Source organism: Procambarus clarkii, chromosome 50, assembly GCF_040958095.1.
Source record: "Procambarus clarkii isolate CNS0578487 chromosome 50, FALCON_Pclarkii_2.0, whole genome shotgun sequence".
Taxonomy (NCBI): Eukaryota; Metazoa; Arthropoda; class Malacostraca; order Decapoda; family Cambaridae; genus Procambarus; species Procambarus clarkii.
Window position 1 is genome coordinate 36,231,659 of NC_091199.1, and position 17,322 is coordinate 36,248,980.

At 44.4% G+C, this 17,322-nt stretch overlaps 1 protein-coding gene across 1 annotated transcript; it reads left to right on the forward strand.

The window, feature by feature from the left end:
* The first annotated feature begins 8,082 nt into the window (after nt 1–8,082).
* On the forward strand, nt 8,083–8,769 carry LOC138351749 (processed variable antigen-like). Its single transcript, XM_069303777.1, has one exon. It carries the CDS (start codon nt 8,083–8,085, stop codon nt 8,767–8,769), a length of 687 nt encoding a protein of 228 aa, XP_069159878.1.
* The last annotated feature ends 8,553 nt before the right edge of the window (nt 8,770–17,322 follow it).

Sequence of the window (17,322 nt, forward strand, 5' to 3'; positions counted from 1 at the left end):
CACGGAAAGTTTGGAGACGAAACATGGTGAAATTAGCAAATAAAGGTACACGAATGTTCAATAATGAAATGTCAGAAACAGGACAACGTGGCAACTGGTACCTATCCTGTGTGATCTTTAACAATTAACGTTAAGTGAAAGATATTAAATGATTAAATTAAATCAAGGGCGCAGGAAATCTTGTACCCGGTACTCATGTAAGAGAATAAGGGCAAGAAAATCCTACTAACAAATGAAACAAAGTTTCGAAAACAAATGAAACAGTTAAATGCTTCAAAAGTAAAATTGGTAGTCCAAGGATGTAGGCATACCTTGCCAAGTCTCTATAGGACATAAAGCAAGTTTTTCCCACTGAATTTAATATGATACTTACAGAATTAGCGAACTTTTGTGCTCTGAAAAAATAAGCTAATTCCCTACCGTTGTATGTATCATCATCTCTGACTGACGTGTAGGGGTGCGAGGTGTCAACTGGTGACGAGAACTGCTGCTGAGGTCCCAATTCAGCAACTAAAGTTCGAGCTAGAGGAACTATGGCCCTCTTTGTCCTCCTACAGTCAGATTACAGAAGATTGGGTACTCTTGACCCAGGGCAGACCACAGTACCAGGGTACCAATATGATGATCTGTCAGAATGAGAAATATTCAAGGGACATAGATGGTAAATACGAGTAATAACAAGGAGGGAGAGATGACCAATTAAGAGTATGACTGCGGCCTACAGTCACCACGTAATCCAAAGTTGTCTCACCTTCACTATATGTTACTCTCGTAATGCACAATACACCGCACCTTATAAAAAATGAAATTGAATGAAAAATAGTAAAGCTACGTTAACAAAGTTAAATACGCTTACCATAAATTACCACTTGGCACCAGTACCTGAGTGAAGCTCCTAGGACAGGCCCCCATATAACTTGTGACGGTAACGCGTTGGTGTTCGGCTGTTAAGGCTAGGGGTATGGCCTCGTCACATAGTTATAAAAAAAAATAGAAAACTGGAACTTCGTCTGTGGTAAGGTAAGGAGAAGACACACAAAACACAAGTAAAACTTTAACAATGAAATTTTAATTACGTTAAATAAATCAAAACATGAAAATATGGACAGACAAATATGTATAATAAAATCAATGAATCAAAATAATAAGAATACTTAAATGACACAATGAAAAGTTACGTTAAGGCAAAATAATAAGAAGTGCAACACAAAGGTAAGTGGGAGGTGCTGGAATATTGGCTTAAAGCCACCACCTCTCTCAGTACACGCTAACGTCTAGCTGGGAGGAGTGCTGGCTACGAAAGCACTGAACATTCTGAGGACTGATGTTGGGGCGACCCCAGACATCAGGTAGTATAGGGGGGGGGCGAGGCAGGTGCAGCCAGACCGGCGACCAATCAGCGGAGCCGTAGCGATCAACGGGTAGTTTGGTGGTTGGAGTTCGAACAGGTGGCTGGCTGCATACGTTTCGCTCACCCTGGCAAGCCTTGCTGGTGTTGTTGTCGTTGTTGGACATTTCTTCCATAGTCTTTTTATATAATTGTGAAGACGTAATTATGGAGGGAAGAGCAGGCTCAATCTCTTGAAGGAGATTATCGTCACAATATAAACAGGGCAAAATTTTATGGTGTGCTCCCCAGGTAGTGTGGCCAGGGTCAGGGGCTGACTGAGGGGGAGAGCCTCCTGGCGGATCAAGATTTTTGGTGTGGACTCGTCCATGTGGGGGAGTACCCCCACAGTATAGGCCGGTGCACGGAATATAGAATTGCGAGGATAATTTTATTTAATGAATGTTATTTGTATTTCGATAGGATATAGTTTATTATTTTGTGGTAATGGAATTACAGGTTCATGTATGATGGTCATGGTGCGTCCAGAGTTGATGTAGCAGTGGTACATGGTGGCCTTTATTCGTCATTAGTTGAGGTAGCAGCGATATAGAAGAAGCTGCAAGAGGATATACTTAATTTGCGGACCCACTGATTGAAGGTCCCTATAGTGATTCCCAGGAAGATCAATCACCATAGAGGAGACTTGTTGTGTAGCGAGAGTAGCTGATCTTGCGGGTGACATATAGAGGGTTGTGAGGGCAACAATATATGCTTCAGAGATAGATGGATTTATGTAGTATGCCTGACACATTGCAAGGTGAAAGCGTTGATATTTTGTTGTTGGTGTTAAATTACATGTAAAAAGCCTAGTCGCCCAAACAGATGGCGAGGTGACTGAGGAACTGTGGGTAAATTTGGCTCAGAATATTAATTATAATGATAATTAATTTCGATAGCTGCGAAGGACCACCCAATAATTAAAAAAGAAATAAAATGAATAAATAATATTAGAAATAAATCCTAGAACTAGTGCCTATGGATCTCTCAATAATTAATCATGTAATTCAAGAGCATTAAGTGAACTGTAGACTGAAATTAAAATATTGAGCCGCATCGCACCGCATCCTTTGGGGGGTTAAATTGGTACAATGAAACTAATGCGTTACTGGCACAATAAAATAGATACAAATTCGCATGAAATATTAGCCATTAAGATATCAAGAATATCAGAAATAATTACATGACAAATATTAATAAATGGTTAGTAAACATATGATCTTATATTGAAGATCAGTAATTAAATAAATGTTAGTGATTTACTAATTTAGAAAATAAACAGCAGCTTAGCTGTGTTGTAGAAATAGATGTAAGCGTTAGGGCAGTCACGTCAAGAGAACTTGTCGAAACAGTCTGTCCTAGAACACGCCTTGGGGGTAGAGTCTTTCTTCTCTTCTTGTCACTATGGAACAAGCTGAAATATAGGTAAAATGTAAGAATTGCCTATACCAATGTTGATTTACATCTATTTCTAAATGAAACTGTGGAGGCGATCGAGCGTGGGACTCACTTGTTGGTATTTAGAGTCCATGCCGCCTGACAACGAACATCCTACAAATTAATTACCTTGTGATCACAAACTACCAACTATTAGTAGGACTTATCGGTTTAATGTTCGCCAAGCCGAGTGTCTGATTAATGATGGAGTCGCTCTAGCACCCTGACATCCGCTGATGTTAGGTGACACAAATACGGGCTGGTAAAATACGCAAGGTCCAGACACTGCTTGTCGCCAGGAAAATGGCTGCCGTCTCTCTCTACCTTCCTCCTCGAGGTGGCGCATGAGCAATAGCTCCCAGTAGGATCCCCGAGCATAAATTATATTATTTATTTAATGGTAAATATGGAAGGAAGAGAGTATTACCAATATTTACGTCATAAATAAATGTGTTATGCGGCCATATATTTTCTCGTGGTGCAAGTCAATTAACTTAGACTCCGTTAAATAAACGAAAAAGAGTTAGAGTGGAAATTGTTTTACATTATATTATTATTCACTGGAACAGCTAGTCTAGCTGGGTAAATGAATTCCAGTAAACGGTAATATACTAATTAAAGTAAACTTATTAGTAAATGTTTATCCTTAATAAAGGTAGGTAAAGAACTGAACTCTATTTGATCCACTGATATGTGGAAATTTATTCTCTGTGGCTAGCTGGCTGACGCAACTTCGCCATAAACAGTAGGAAAGATTTGGCGCGGTTATTACACAGTAACAAATGAATTAATATTATTGCACTACTGGTTAGTGGTATTTGAAAATATAATTGTTAGTACAAGAATTCTTCTTGAAGTACTAATTGTGAGTGATTATGTGTTGGAAATTTCCAACAGACACAATGGGTTGCTGAAAAGAAGCAGGCAGCAGCCTAGCCCAGATGGCGAAGTGACTGAGGCACAGCGGGTGGCTGAATCAGAGCAGGCAACAGAGTACCCCAGATGACGAGGTGACTGAGGCACAGCGGGTGGCTGAATCAGAGCAGGCAACAGAGTACCCCAGATGGCGAGGTGACTGAGGCACAGCGGGTGGCTGAATCAGAGCAGGCAACAGAGTACCCCAGATGGCGAGGTGACTAAGGCACAGCGGGTGGCTGAATCAGAGCAGGCAACAGAGTACCCCAGATGGCGAGTTGACTGAGGCACAGAGGGTGGCTAAAGAGGAACGGGCAGCAGACTACCCCAGAACTGTCTCACACACACACACACACGCAGAGCTTGTGTCTGAAACGAGTGCCTTACCCACAGCCTGAGTCTGAGAGCAGGTAGCTGTTATAAGCTCGTGTAACTGCAGGTCGAGTTATTTCTCTCTCTTTTAGACAACTCAAAGGACAAGATGCATAAGGTGCAAATGTTTGTTGATTTAGGAAAAACCTGAGGCCTTGGAGGGATGTACAAAGGAACAGATGAGACACATTGCAGGGAGATGTGGCATTAGGATAAAATCATCCAAGGAAGCACTGATGAAAAATTGGATCCTTAAGGATTTGAGAGTCAGGAGTGAAGTGGTAGAGCAAAGGGCACAAAATGGAGCTGAGAGGGGAGTGGAAGATGATGGGCAAGATGGAGTGAGGTGACAGGTGTCAAACAGTAGTAGTAAGAGTAGCCACAGTAGCAGAAGCAGCCGGAACAGATGCTTGGAATGGTTCCAGCTTGAATTGCAGATGCAACTGAGGCGAGGCAGTTCCAACTAGAGAAGTTGAAATTAGAACTGCAGAGAAAAAATTAAGTAGAAAAAGAGAAGACTAAACTAGAAGCTAAACTGGATGTTGGTGGAATGAAGGTGGGGGGGGGGGGGGTGTGATAGTGGTTGGTGGTGTGAAGATGGAGGGTAGTGGGGGATGGTGGTTGGTGGTGTGAAGATGGAGGGTAGTGGGGGATGGTGGTTGGTGGTGTGAAAGTGGTGGGGGGGGGGTGATGGTGGTTGGTGGTGTGAGGATGGAGGGTAGTGGGGGATGGTTGTTGGTGGTGTGAAGATGGAGGGTAATGAGGGTTGGTGGTATGAAGATGGAGGGTAGTGGGGGATGGTTGTTGGTGGTGTGAAGATGGAGGGTAGTGGGGGATAATTGTTGGTGGAGTGAAGGTGGTGGGTGATGGTGGTTGGTGGTGTGAAGATGGAGGGCAGTGGGGGATGGTTGTTGGTGGTGTGAAGGTGGAGGGTAGTGGGGGATGGTGGTTGGTGGTGTGAAGATGGAGGGCAGTGGGGGGTGGTTGTTGGTGGTGTGAAAGTGGAGGGTAGTGGGGGATGGTGGTTGGTGGTGTGAAGATGGAAGGTAGTGGAGGATGGAGGTTGGTGGTGTGAAGGTGGAGGATGGTGGGGAATGATGGTTGGTGGTGTGAAGGTAGGGGGTAGTGGGGGATAGTGGTTGGTGGTGTGAGGATGGAGGGAAGTGGGGGATGGTTGTTGGTGGTGTGAAGATGGAGGGAAGTGGGGGTGGTGGTTGGTAGAGGGTAGTGGGGGATGGTGGTGTGAAAGTGGTGGAGGTGGTGGGTGGTGGTGTGTAGGTGAAGGGTAGTGGGGGATGGTGGAGGGAAGTGGGGGATGATGGTTGGTGGTGTGAAGGTGGAGGGTGGTGGTGTGAAGGTGGAGGGTGGTTGTGTGAAGTTGGAGGGTGGTTGTGTGAAGTTGGAGGGTGGTGGTGTGAAGGTGGAGGGTGGTGGTGTGAAGGTGGAGGGTGGTGGTGTGAAGGTGGAGGGTGGTGGTGTGAAGGTGGAGGGTGGTGATGTGTAGGTGGAGGGTGGTGGTGTGAAGGTGGAGGGTGGTGGTGTGAAGGTGGAGGGTAGTAGGGGATGCTGGTTGGTGGTGTGAAGGTGGAGGGTAGTGGGATGCTGGTTGGTGGTGTGAAGGTGGAGGGTAGTAAGGGATGGTGGATGGTGGCGTGAGGGTGGGATTTTTTTTTTTTTAGAGTAAAGAGGGTGGAGAGGCATAGGTGAAGCAAAGTTTAGAAGTGGGAAATACAGTGAGAGTTATGAAAGCAGGCGGGCTGTCCGCCTTGCTGACACGATGTGTGGGTGTTGGCAGCTAAGCTAAGCTTTCTCTCTTGTCAGGGAGCTGTGAGTGTGAGGTTCTTCACATGTATTTCAACATATACGCATGTCTATTGATGAATACTGTGTAGCACTTATATATACACACCCTGATGCTTCCAAACATGTTGTTCTGTTTAAGGCTCTTTATTTCTGTTTTTTATTAATATTGATTTATTTATACATGCATATATATTCACATATGTACACACACACGTATCCATATACACATACATATATACTAAATTGTTTCCAATTATTGGGGGGTTTCTGGTCAGTATTTCACCTGGGAATTATGTACTGTGGGGCGGGGTTTTCATCTAGTGAATTGAGGCTCTTGGGTCACCAGCTGTGGGAGCGGCGTCTCATCTTGGAGTAATCTTTCTAACATTGGGTTCTCTAACATTTCGATGGTGTTCCACACCCTGATGGGTTGGTGATGTAGTCTGATATTTAGTGGTTGTATGTTCAGGAGTTCATGGAGTTCCTGGATTGTCTGGTCATATGGTGGACGGTGTTTTGCTGTTCTCCTTAGTGCCTTAGTTTGAACTGCTTTTAGTTTTTGGAAGTTAATTTTCTTTAAGGTGTGCAGTGGTACTGGGGGATACTCAAGATGCGGCCGAACTAGAGCACTATATAGGTGCATCTGAATGTTCGTGCTGAGGCTTCGGAATCTCCTCAGTTTCCCAAAGGCTGCTTTGGCTTTGTTTAATCGGTCCTTTATGTGAATTTTTATCCCTGTTTTATTGATCAAGGGTCCCAGTATTCTGCCTACCTCCGCATATTGCCCGAAACGCTATGCGTACTAGTGGCTTTAGGTATTGTATGTACTACCTCTATCTTTAAATCTAACAGAATGTTTGTACTGTAACTGCAACTATGTATGTACTTTTCCTAAATAAATTATTATTATTATTATTATTATTATTATTATTATTATTATTATTATTATTATCATTATTATTATTATTATTATTATTATTATTATTATCATTATTATTATTATTATTATTATTATTATTATTATTATTATTATTATTATTATTATTATTATTGGATCGGGCAGTTGTCAAGGATAATGGGGTCAGGGTTTTATTTTGCAATGTGTATTATCTGGAACTTTTGTTTGTTTGTGCTGATTTTTCATTGTTTCTCAAAGATGTTTATGGATTTAATTGCTGCCTTGGTCTTGTCGGCTAGTAGTGGCTTTGATGAACCCGTTCCGTTCTAGGTGTGAGAGGGAAAGGGCCACGCTATGCGAGCTCCGCGGAAAACAATATATATCTAGGGATATTTCAGTGATACAGGAACTAAACACAGTCAGATAACTTTTAAAGTGTGTCTCAACATATTAAACAATATATCATAGTGATTACCATCCGACCGTTTGTGTTCAAGGAAAAATAAGTGAAATTCGTGTGTAGTCACCGCCTGCCCTCGTGGTGCCAGGAGGCCTTAGGCGATAGTTGCCAAGTCGTCATTAAATCGCATCCCTCGTTATTGAAACATCAAGAAATCAGTGCACATAGTGCTAAGCTCTCTATGCAAAACGTGTGTCTATTATAAAAAAAAATCAGATAACATATCTTACTATCAAGTTAACAATTTATACACAAAATGAGTCCGTCGTGTGTATGTAAACAAGGGCCATTTGGATGTAGGCCCACCCCAGTACCCACTGTGTGTATTCTTTCAAATAGTGTAACGTACTCAGGTAACTAGTGCCCAGACACAGAAACTAGACGCCTCTACTGTAAGATAACTAGTGGGAAAATGCAAGTAATGTAATCTAACAAGTGAACAAAACAAATTAAGAGTGTGACACGTGGTAACAGCACTGCCAGTCAATACAGCCTCCTACAGGCCTATCTCAAGTTGGTAAACACCCACGGTCAACACCCACGGTCAACCCCCAACGGTCAACAACCCACTTTGTAAGACCTTGTAAGATCACCACCACTAAACAGAAGTGTTCAACAAAAATGGATTTGATAAGAACGTGCATAGAATGTAACATGAAGGTAGATTACCAACAGAGCTTTCACTGTCAACTCTGTTCAGCAGCCATACACAAAAAATGTGCCAACATGACCAATAATTCAATGAGAAATGGTCCCAGTGACCACTCTGTGTACTAGCTCTGCAAAAAGGATGATGTAACTTTTTTGAAGATGATGGAAATCCCGGATAAAACTCCCGCCGAAAACAGAGAATCACTAATAAATGCCTGTATAGCAATTTCTAATGTCTTCATTCAAACTGTACATGACACCAAGGTACAACCAGATGCAGCACACAGCTCGGTGGCAGCGGCGCCGGAGCAGAGCAGGGAGTCGGGGACGCCTGAGCAGAGCGGGGAGTCGGGGACGCCTGAGCAGAGCGGGGAGTCGGGGACGCCTGAGCAGAGCGGGGAGTCGGAGACGCCTGAGCAGAGTGGGAAGTCGGGAGAGCCTGAGCAGAGCGGGGAGTCGGGGACGCCTGAGCAGAGCAGGGAGTCGGAGACGCCTGAGCAGAGCAGGGAGTTGGAGACGCCTGAGCAGAGCGGGGAGTCGGAGACGCCTGAGAAGAGTGGGGAGTTGGGGGCGCCTGAGCAGAGCGGGGAGTCGGGGACGCCTCAGCAGAGCAGGGAGTCGGGGGTGCCTGAGCAGAGCACGGTGTCAATGGCACCGGAGCAGAGCGCGGTGTCGCAGGCCCCAGAGCAGAGCACAGTGTCGGGGACGCCTGAGCAGAGCGGGGAGTCGGGGACGCCTGAGCAGAGCGGGGAGTCGGGGACGCCTGAGCAGAGCGGGGAGTCGGAGACGCCTGAGCAGAGTGGGAAGTCGGGGGAGCCTGAGCAGAGCGGGGAGTCGGGGACCTGAGCAGAGCAGGGAGTCGGAGACGCCTGAGCAGAGCAGGGAGTTGGAGACGCCTGAGCAGAGCGGGGAGTCGGAGACGCCTGAGAAGAGTGGGGAGTCGGGGGCGCCTGAGCAGAGCGGGGAGTCGGGGACGCCTCAGCAGAGCAGGGAGTCGGGGGTGCCTGAGCAGAGCACGGTGTCAATGGCACCGGAGCAAAGCACAGTGTCGGGGACGCCGCAGCAGAGTGCGGTCCCTGGCAAAGGGACACAAACATAACAAGACCCTAAAATCAGTTGGTATTACAAATGGGCAACCTGTAAACATGGGATATCGGGAAGAACAAATGGAACATGCATGTACGATCACCCTAGAACGTGCAGAAACCTCCTCAATACAGGTAAATGTACCAAAAGCTGCGAATTCTTTCACCCAGAAGCTTGCAAGAACTCTTTGGACAGGAAAGAGTGCTTCAATGCTGAATGTCCAGCTTTTCATATAAGAGGTACCAAGCAAATAAAACCGACTGACCGCCACTATGAAAACAGCCACTACTCCGTCGACTGGGATAATTTTTTTAGCAAGAGGAGGAGGAGAAGAATGGCTGAAAATGACCAGACTCTACCACCAACTCGGTCAAATGCTGGAGAGGACGCAAACACAGTGGCCTCCTTACCAGAGCCTTAGATATTAACACCAAGTAAGGCATCCAGCACTTCCACTAACACGATAACATCATTTATATTTGCCAACATCCAGGGTATAAAAACACGCAAATCCAACAAGTTCACTTTATAGATGGTCTCCTTCATGAGGCAAATGCAGTGTTTGCAGCCCTAACAGAAACCCACACAAAGGACTACCATAATGGTGAAATATGGATCTCAGAGTACAATCTTTTCAGATGTGAGAGGAAACACGGGCTTCAGGGTGGGGTCAGCCTCTACGTCAAAGACACACTCATCTGTACTGAACTGCTAAACACCTCAAATGATATGGTGGAAGTGCTGATAATCAAAATAGAGATCCTAAATGTAGTTATTGTCCTTGCATATAAGTCACCGGAGGCAAACCCTCAGCAGTTTAAAGACCAACTAATGAAAATAGAACACTGCTTGGAAAACCTCACAAATCCAGCTCCGAACATCATCCTGCTTGGGGACTTCAACCTACGACACCTGAAATGGAAGCACCTGGCTAATACAGTAATATCAGAAAGAATACCAGGAAGTAGCCTAAATGAACAGGCACATGCAAATGACCTGCTACGAATGTGTGACAGGTTTGCCTTAAACCAGCAAATAGTAGAACCAACTAGGAAGGAGAACACGCTGGACCTCATTTTCACTAATAATGATGAATTGATCAGGAACATAATGATTACAAATACCTGTTACTCAGATCACAACTTAATTGAAGTTATGACAACCATGGGGAATAGACAATCAAAACCAGTCCAGATTCTAGGTGGAGGAGATTTCAGCAAATTCAACTTCAATAATAAACAGATAAACTGGGAACAAATAAACGAGGACTTCACAGAAATAAACTGGGAAGATCAGCTAGAAAGTGCAAACCTGAACCAGTGCCTGGAAAAAATAAGCTCAGTAGCACTAGAAATATGTTCAAACTGCATACCCCTAAGAAAAAAAAGAGGACGAGATGCAGATTGGAACGGGAACGTCGTTCCCTATATAGGCGAAGAAAACGAATCGCGGAGCAACTTGAGAGTCTCACCCTATCTCAAGAGCGGCGAAGAAGGTAAGGTAGAGAAATAGAAACAATTGAACTCAAGCTACAAGAATCATACAAAACCCAGGAGAGGCAAAGAGAGCAAAAGCCCATCAGTGAATTAGAGAAAAATCCGAAATATTTTTTCTCCTATGCAAAATCAAGATCAAAAACCACATCTCGTATCGGGCCCCTGCGAAAGGGAGATGGAACTTTCACCGATGACAACAAAGAAATGAGTGAGCTACTGAGGAAACAGTATGACTGTTTTCAGCGAGCCATTAAACGCACTAAAGATTGATAACTCAAATGAATTTTTCATGGATATGATACCAACATCAAATCATATATCAGACGTCACCCTATCCCCACTGGATTTTGAAGAAGCCATAAACAGTATGCCTATGCACTCTGCACCAAGCCCGGATTCTTGGAACTCCATATTCATCAAGAACTGTAAAAAACCACTATCGCAGGCCCTCCACATTCTGTGGAGACAAAGCCTAGATACTGGCGTTATCCCTGATATACTAAAAACAGCAGGGATAGCACCACTTCATAAAGGAGGAAATATGACAGAGGCAAAAAATTACAGACCGATAGCACTAACATCGCACATCATAAAAAATTTTGAGAGAGTGCTAAGAAGTAAGATCACAAAATACATGGAATCACAGCATCTCCATAACCCCGGACAACTTGGTATCAGAACAGTGCGCTCTTGCCAGTCCCAGTTGCTGGACCACTATGATATGGCATTAGATGATATGGAAGACAAACAAAACGCGGATGTAATTTACACATATTTCGCAAAAGCTTTTGATAAATGTGACCATGGTGTTATTGCACATAAAATGCGTTCAAAAGGAATTACCGGAAAAATAGGCAGATGGATCTACAATTTACTGACTAACAGAATAAATAAAATCCAGCCCATCAACCGTGAAGAGCTCAGTCCCCCAGGGTACTGTGCTTGCTTCTGTACTTTTTCTCATCCTCTTATCGGACATAGACAAGAACATAACCTATAGCACTGTATCATCCTTTGCAGATGACACTAGGATCTTCATGAGAGTAGGCAACATAGAGGACACGGCGAACCTCCAATCAGATGTAGATCAGGTCTTTCTATGGGCTACAGAAAATATTATGGTGTTTAACGAACATAAGTTCCAGCTCATGGGCTATGGAAAAAATGAAAATATAAAAACGGAAACCACGTACAAAACTCAGGCAAATCATAACATAGAACGAAAAGACAATGTAAAGGATCTGGGTGTACTCATGTCGGAAGACCTTACCATTAAAGAATACAATAAAGTAGCCGTCACAATTGCAAGAAAAATGACAGGTTGGATAACAAGAACTTTTCACACTAGAGATGCTAAACCGATGATGATACTTTTCAAAACGCTTGTGCTCTCTAGAGTGGAGTACTGCTGCACAATGACAGCCCCTTTCAAAGCTGGAGAAATTGCTGACCTGGAGAGTGTGCAGAGATTCTTTACTGCTAGAATCCACTCAGTAAAACATCTAAACTATTGGGACCGACTAAAGAGCCTAAATCTGTACTCCCTTGAGCACAGGCGGGAGAGATACATAATAATTTACACGTGGAAAATATTAGAGGGGCTGGTCCCAAACCTGCACACAGAAATGAGACCACATCACATGAGACCAGAAAACATGGCAGGATGTGCAGAATACCCCCGTTGAAAAGCAGAGGTGCAACAGGTACTCTGAGAGAGAACTCTATCAACATCAGAGGCCCGAGACTGTTCAACACACTTCCGCTACACATAAGGGACATAACTGGCAAACCCCTCACAGTGTTCAAGAGAGAACTGGATAAGCACCTCCAAAGGATACCTGATCAACCAGGCTGTGACTCATACGTTAGGCTGCGAGTAGCCGCGTCCAATAGCCTGGTTGATCAGTCCAGCAACCAGGAGGCCTGGTCGACGACCGGGCTGCGGGGACGGTAAGCCCCAGAAGCACCTCAAGGTAAGGACCCGGTTGGCATATTATTTGGGTGATATCGTCAGCGTACGTGATGTATTCTCCATGTTGGGGTTGGGGTAGGTCACCTGCAAATATGTTGAATAGAGTGGGGGAGAGGCAGCTTCCTTGTGGTACTCTACTTTTCAGTTCTATTATTCAGTCACCCAAGTAGCTGCCGATATTGAGCCTAGCAGTTCTGTTGTTTATAAAGCTGCAGAGAGTAGCTGTAAATCTCACAGGGACTCCTAGCTCATATATCTTATATTTTAGGCCTGTGTGCCATACTTTTTCGAAGGCTTTCGAAACGTTTCTAAGCACTATATTACACTGATCTTTTTTCGACACTGCGTTGGCTATATGCTCGTAGATCAGGGCTATTGCTGTATTGGGCCCTCTGCGGTTCCTAAACCCTTCCTGCCTGGTGTAATACTTCTCCTCCTCTTCCATGTACTTCACAAGTCTCTGACTGATTATTTTTTCAAATATTTTGCCTCGTACTTCGAGGAGGGAAATTGGCCTGTAATTTTCAGTTTGGGTTGGGGGTTTACCTGGCTTGGGCATTAATCCTATTGTGGCATTCTTGAAGTATGTGGGGAATAGTTCAGATGCAAGAGCTGTATTTACTATACAAGTGTATTGATGGAGTGCAATCACTGGTAGGTTGGATAATACCATCTTATTTATCTTGCTGTTGCCCGGCGCCTTGTTCTGGAACCCATAATTGTTTTATGGACCTCTGCAATGGTTGTGTTTCATAAGGTGGCAGTCATTGCAGATGTTGTTAAGGTCTATTGTTTGCGTCGGGAGTAGTGCTTCAGCTCAGTTAACGACTTGAGTTGTAATTTCCCTTTCAATAATGGGGCAAAAGTTGAAATTTGTTTCCGGGTTTATCCTGAATATTTTTTCACAGAACTTCCTGAATTCCTGTTCTTGTTCACTTTCCTCATAGAGTTTATTTCCTGAGGCGTCTATGATTCAGGGTGTTCCTTCACCTGAGTTTTCCATCACTTTCTTCCAGAACTTTCCTGGGTTTCTGTAGTCGGCTTAAATTTTGCTTATTAGGTCATCCCATTTTTTGGTGTATTCTATTTTGTATAGATCTTAAAGCTTGTCTTGTAACTCTCTTTGTAGTCTTTTGTGCTCGTCCGTCCACCCGTTGTGCGTTATGAGTTGTAGAGGATTGTTATATCTGGTTTGCAGCGTCCTAAGTGTCTCAGTGGCTTGGGGGTGTGGGAGCATTATGTGGTGAGCTACGGGGATACGATCGTTCATGCATTTTTCTATGGTGCTAATACACGTATTTAGCTCTGTATTTATGTATGATGTTTCCTTTCCATTAAAGTCTGTGACACTGATTTCCTGTGCACTGCTTTTGAACGCTTCCCAGTCAGTTTTTTGTGTATTGAAGTCTTGGTGGTGAGGGTTTCTGAATGGGGTTAGCCGATAGCTTCATTATTATTGGTAGGGGGTCGCTTGTGCTCTCTGGGCCCCTTTCTATGCGGGTGTTTAAGAAGTGGTGGTTGTTTGACAGTATTATGTCTGGTTTACCACTGTGTCCTTGTCTGACATAAGTTGGGAAGTCTGGGCCCAGGTGGGTTAGATTGCCGTTCCTTATCATATTGTGGATGGCATCTCCTGCCTGGTTGTTCCATCCGTGTCCCAGTGTTCTGTATTTGGCGTTCAGACCTCCCAGGAAGTAGGCAGGTCTGTTCCTTCTGGTGAGTTTCATGATGTCGGTCAGGGGAAGGTAAGGTCGTCTTGGTGGTTGGTAACACGTTCCTATGAAGATTGTACCTTTCGTAGTTCGGAGTTCCATTGCAAGGAAGTTTACTTGAAAATTATCTAGAATTTTGTTTCGAATATTTTTCCTTACAGCAATTGCTGCTCCATCGTTGGCTTGGTCAGCGCTGTTGACCTGGTAAATTTTGTAATAGAAAATCTTTATCTTCTCACTATCCTTTTTTCCATGGCTGTTAATGAGTATTAAATCTGGGTCTATTTCTCTGTACAAGTTGCTGAGTTTCAATGCTCTGTATGGAGTCCAGCTTAGAACATTGTGTTGAATTATTGGTAATAACTGGATGGCTATGTTGAAACTGATAGGTCACTTCCACCTCGTGGATTGTTTTGGATCGATGCATGTCCGTTGTGCATTGTGTTAAACAGACTGCTGCTTATCTGTTGAATGGTTATGGGGGTTTGGTTGAAAGCATGCGACATTATATAATTGTAGACGTATTTCGTATTAGCATTAGGGATATTGTGTTGGAATTTTACGTTCTGAGTTCGTATACGTTCTTTGAGGATCTTGTAGTTAACCGTGTGGGTTTCGTTTCTTGAGAAGAATTCGGTATTGTTTGGGATCTCTGCTTAGTCCTGGGTGACTGTGTCTGAGTTTGCAGCATTGTCTGTATGTGTGTGGTAAGCATTGATGCCCACTGTGTGTCTGTGATCTGCCTCAGTTACCTCATCGGAATTCGCTAATAGTTGTGTCTCCTGTGGTGCTTGTATGTTTGTAGGCCCTCCTTGGGGGTCATTAGTGGTGGATGGTGCGACTGGTGTTAGTTCAACTTCCCCTTCTGACACATCGAGGGTCTCTGCATTCGTGGGTCCTGACACTTGTTGGGAGTTAGTCTCAGATGTGGGAATGCTGATTATATTGCTGGCCACCAGGGCTTTTATGATGTTAAGTGTGGAAGGATTGTCTGGGAATACCATTTCTGGGAGACCTTTCCTCCTGTACGTTTCTTTAATTACGGATCCAAATGACCCTGGACTTGCTAAGTTTTCTAAGTGAGCAAAGATCATACTGCTCAGGATCTTTGTTGGTAGGTCCCCAATTACCTGTCAGGTCATGTTTGCTGGATTGTGTGGGGTAGTGTTTGCTGGATTGTGTGATACCTTATTTGACCAAGCATTGGTGGTAGTTATACCTGCATAGGTATTATTGACTGTTGCTGTCTTTGTTGCTGCGTCATCGGCCCTTTTTTGTTTTAGGATGTTCTTTCTAGTGGGACAGATTGATGCCAGCATGCGGTGGGGACCCCCACAATTGAGACATTTGGGGTTTGATTTATTTGTGCAATCTCTGAATATGTGTCCCTGCTCAGCGCATTCTGAACATACTTTGACCGTTTGTTGGCAATCTGCGGCTGTGTGGTCGTATTTATAGCATGTCCAACAAGGGGTTATGTTACAGCATTCTTCTTGCTCAAGGTTGTAGTTGTCCATGCTAAGGTGGTAGTAGTGGCAATGGATACCTTGACTGAGAGCTTTCTGTGCCATGGAGATTTCTTCGAATCTTATTTTCATCATGGTAGACAATCTCGGCATGAGAATTACTTCTTCTACCTTGGCCCAATCATTCCTTTCTTCTATGTGGCGTTTTATATTTTCCGGGGTATTGTTAGTAAGTGATGCATCAAGTCTCTTCAGGACTATTGTCTTCCTGGCCTGCAGCTCTGGGGAAATAATGACCTGAAAATGTTTCCCCGTCAATTTACATATACTTTTTCCCTTGATGACTCTGTCAACATCTTCATCCTGGTAACATAGTGCTATGAATGAGGAGTCCCTTGTGGTTATTAGTTTAGAAAATCGTACCTTGAGAGTGAACAAGAGATTGGCTAGTTCATTCTGTTTATCATAGCTTGTGTCCCCCACCCCCACAAGGGGGAGGATTTTTACCCGGTGACCTCTCATTGTCTCAGTACTAGCTCATTCTTTTCTGTTTTCTTGCTTTGCTCTTCCTATCCCTTCCTAAGAATAAGCTCTCCTTAGCTGAGGGCTAAGCACTCCGTCCTTCTACTTGGTTGGTTGTGACTCGTAGAGGTTAACCCTCAGTGACTTATTCTCCTATGTCCTATTTGTGGATAGAAGGTCCCCAAAGACAGTCTAACCCTGCTACAAGGGTGAACAGATACACAAATCAATTGGTCTCCCAGATTTTACAGGTAACCGCATGGGCCATGGGCCGTTCCACTTGACTTATTGAAATGGCGAAGTGAGAAGAGTAAGAGATAATGAGGAAGTCATATAACTATGAATGTACAGGTGCTCTATACAAAGCTGGCATCATTTAATGTTGGTGGCTGTGTCACCCTCCTGTTAGGGAGGGGGTGGGAAAGACCGTTGGGTCAGTGGGCCCGTGGGGGGTCAGGTTACAATCCCACCACTCTCATTGCTGTAGTTGTTGCCTGAAGCTGGTGATGCCTTTAGATATATCTCTTCTTGCTAGAGAGTCTTACAGTGAGTCCCAAGTACCCTGTGCAAGTAATGCTGTGTTATTAGCACCAGCAATGCATCAAACACTAACGTTTGGTAGGCTTCCCCTGGTAGGGAGCGGTGGAGGCCAGCTAGCCTCTCTTCAGGCCTCCAGCTCCTAAGCCTGAGTGTGCTCCCAGAATATTAGTTCACTCTAGGGTTCCTCTTTTACTAGTGACTTATGCTATAGTGTCAGAACACTCAGCTACACAATAGTATTGTCTCGATACATCCTGGCTATCAAACACAAGAGTTGGGTACGAGGAACTTAACCCCTAGAGGGGAGAAGAGGCACGCACATCCTATCAGCCCAGGGCCTGGCGGCAGTGTCAAGGTGGAGGGCTGTGGTGAATGGTGGTTGGTGGTGTGTAGGTGGAAGGTAGTGGGAGATCTTCTATTGTAATTTATAGAGCATAGATGCAGGGTAGTGGATGGTTTAGTGAAGGTGGGGTGGATGATGGTGGTGGTGTGTGTAGTGAAGGTGGTGGTGGGGTAGTGAGGAAGGGGGTGGTACTTACCAATCAGTGACCAAGGGCAGCGCGTCCTCGTAAACGAAGGCCAAAGACCAATCCATGCACCCGCCA

Coding starts and splice junctions, on each gene's coding strand:
- LOC138351749 (XM_069303777.1), top strand. CDS start 8,083: ATGATGGAAATCCCGGATAAAACTCCCGCCGAAAACAGAGAATCACTA.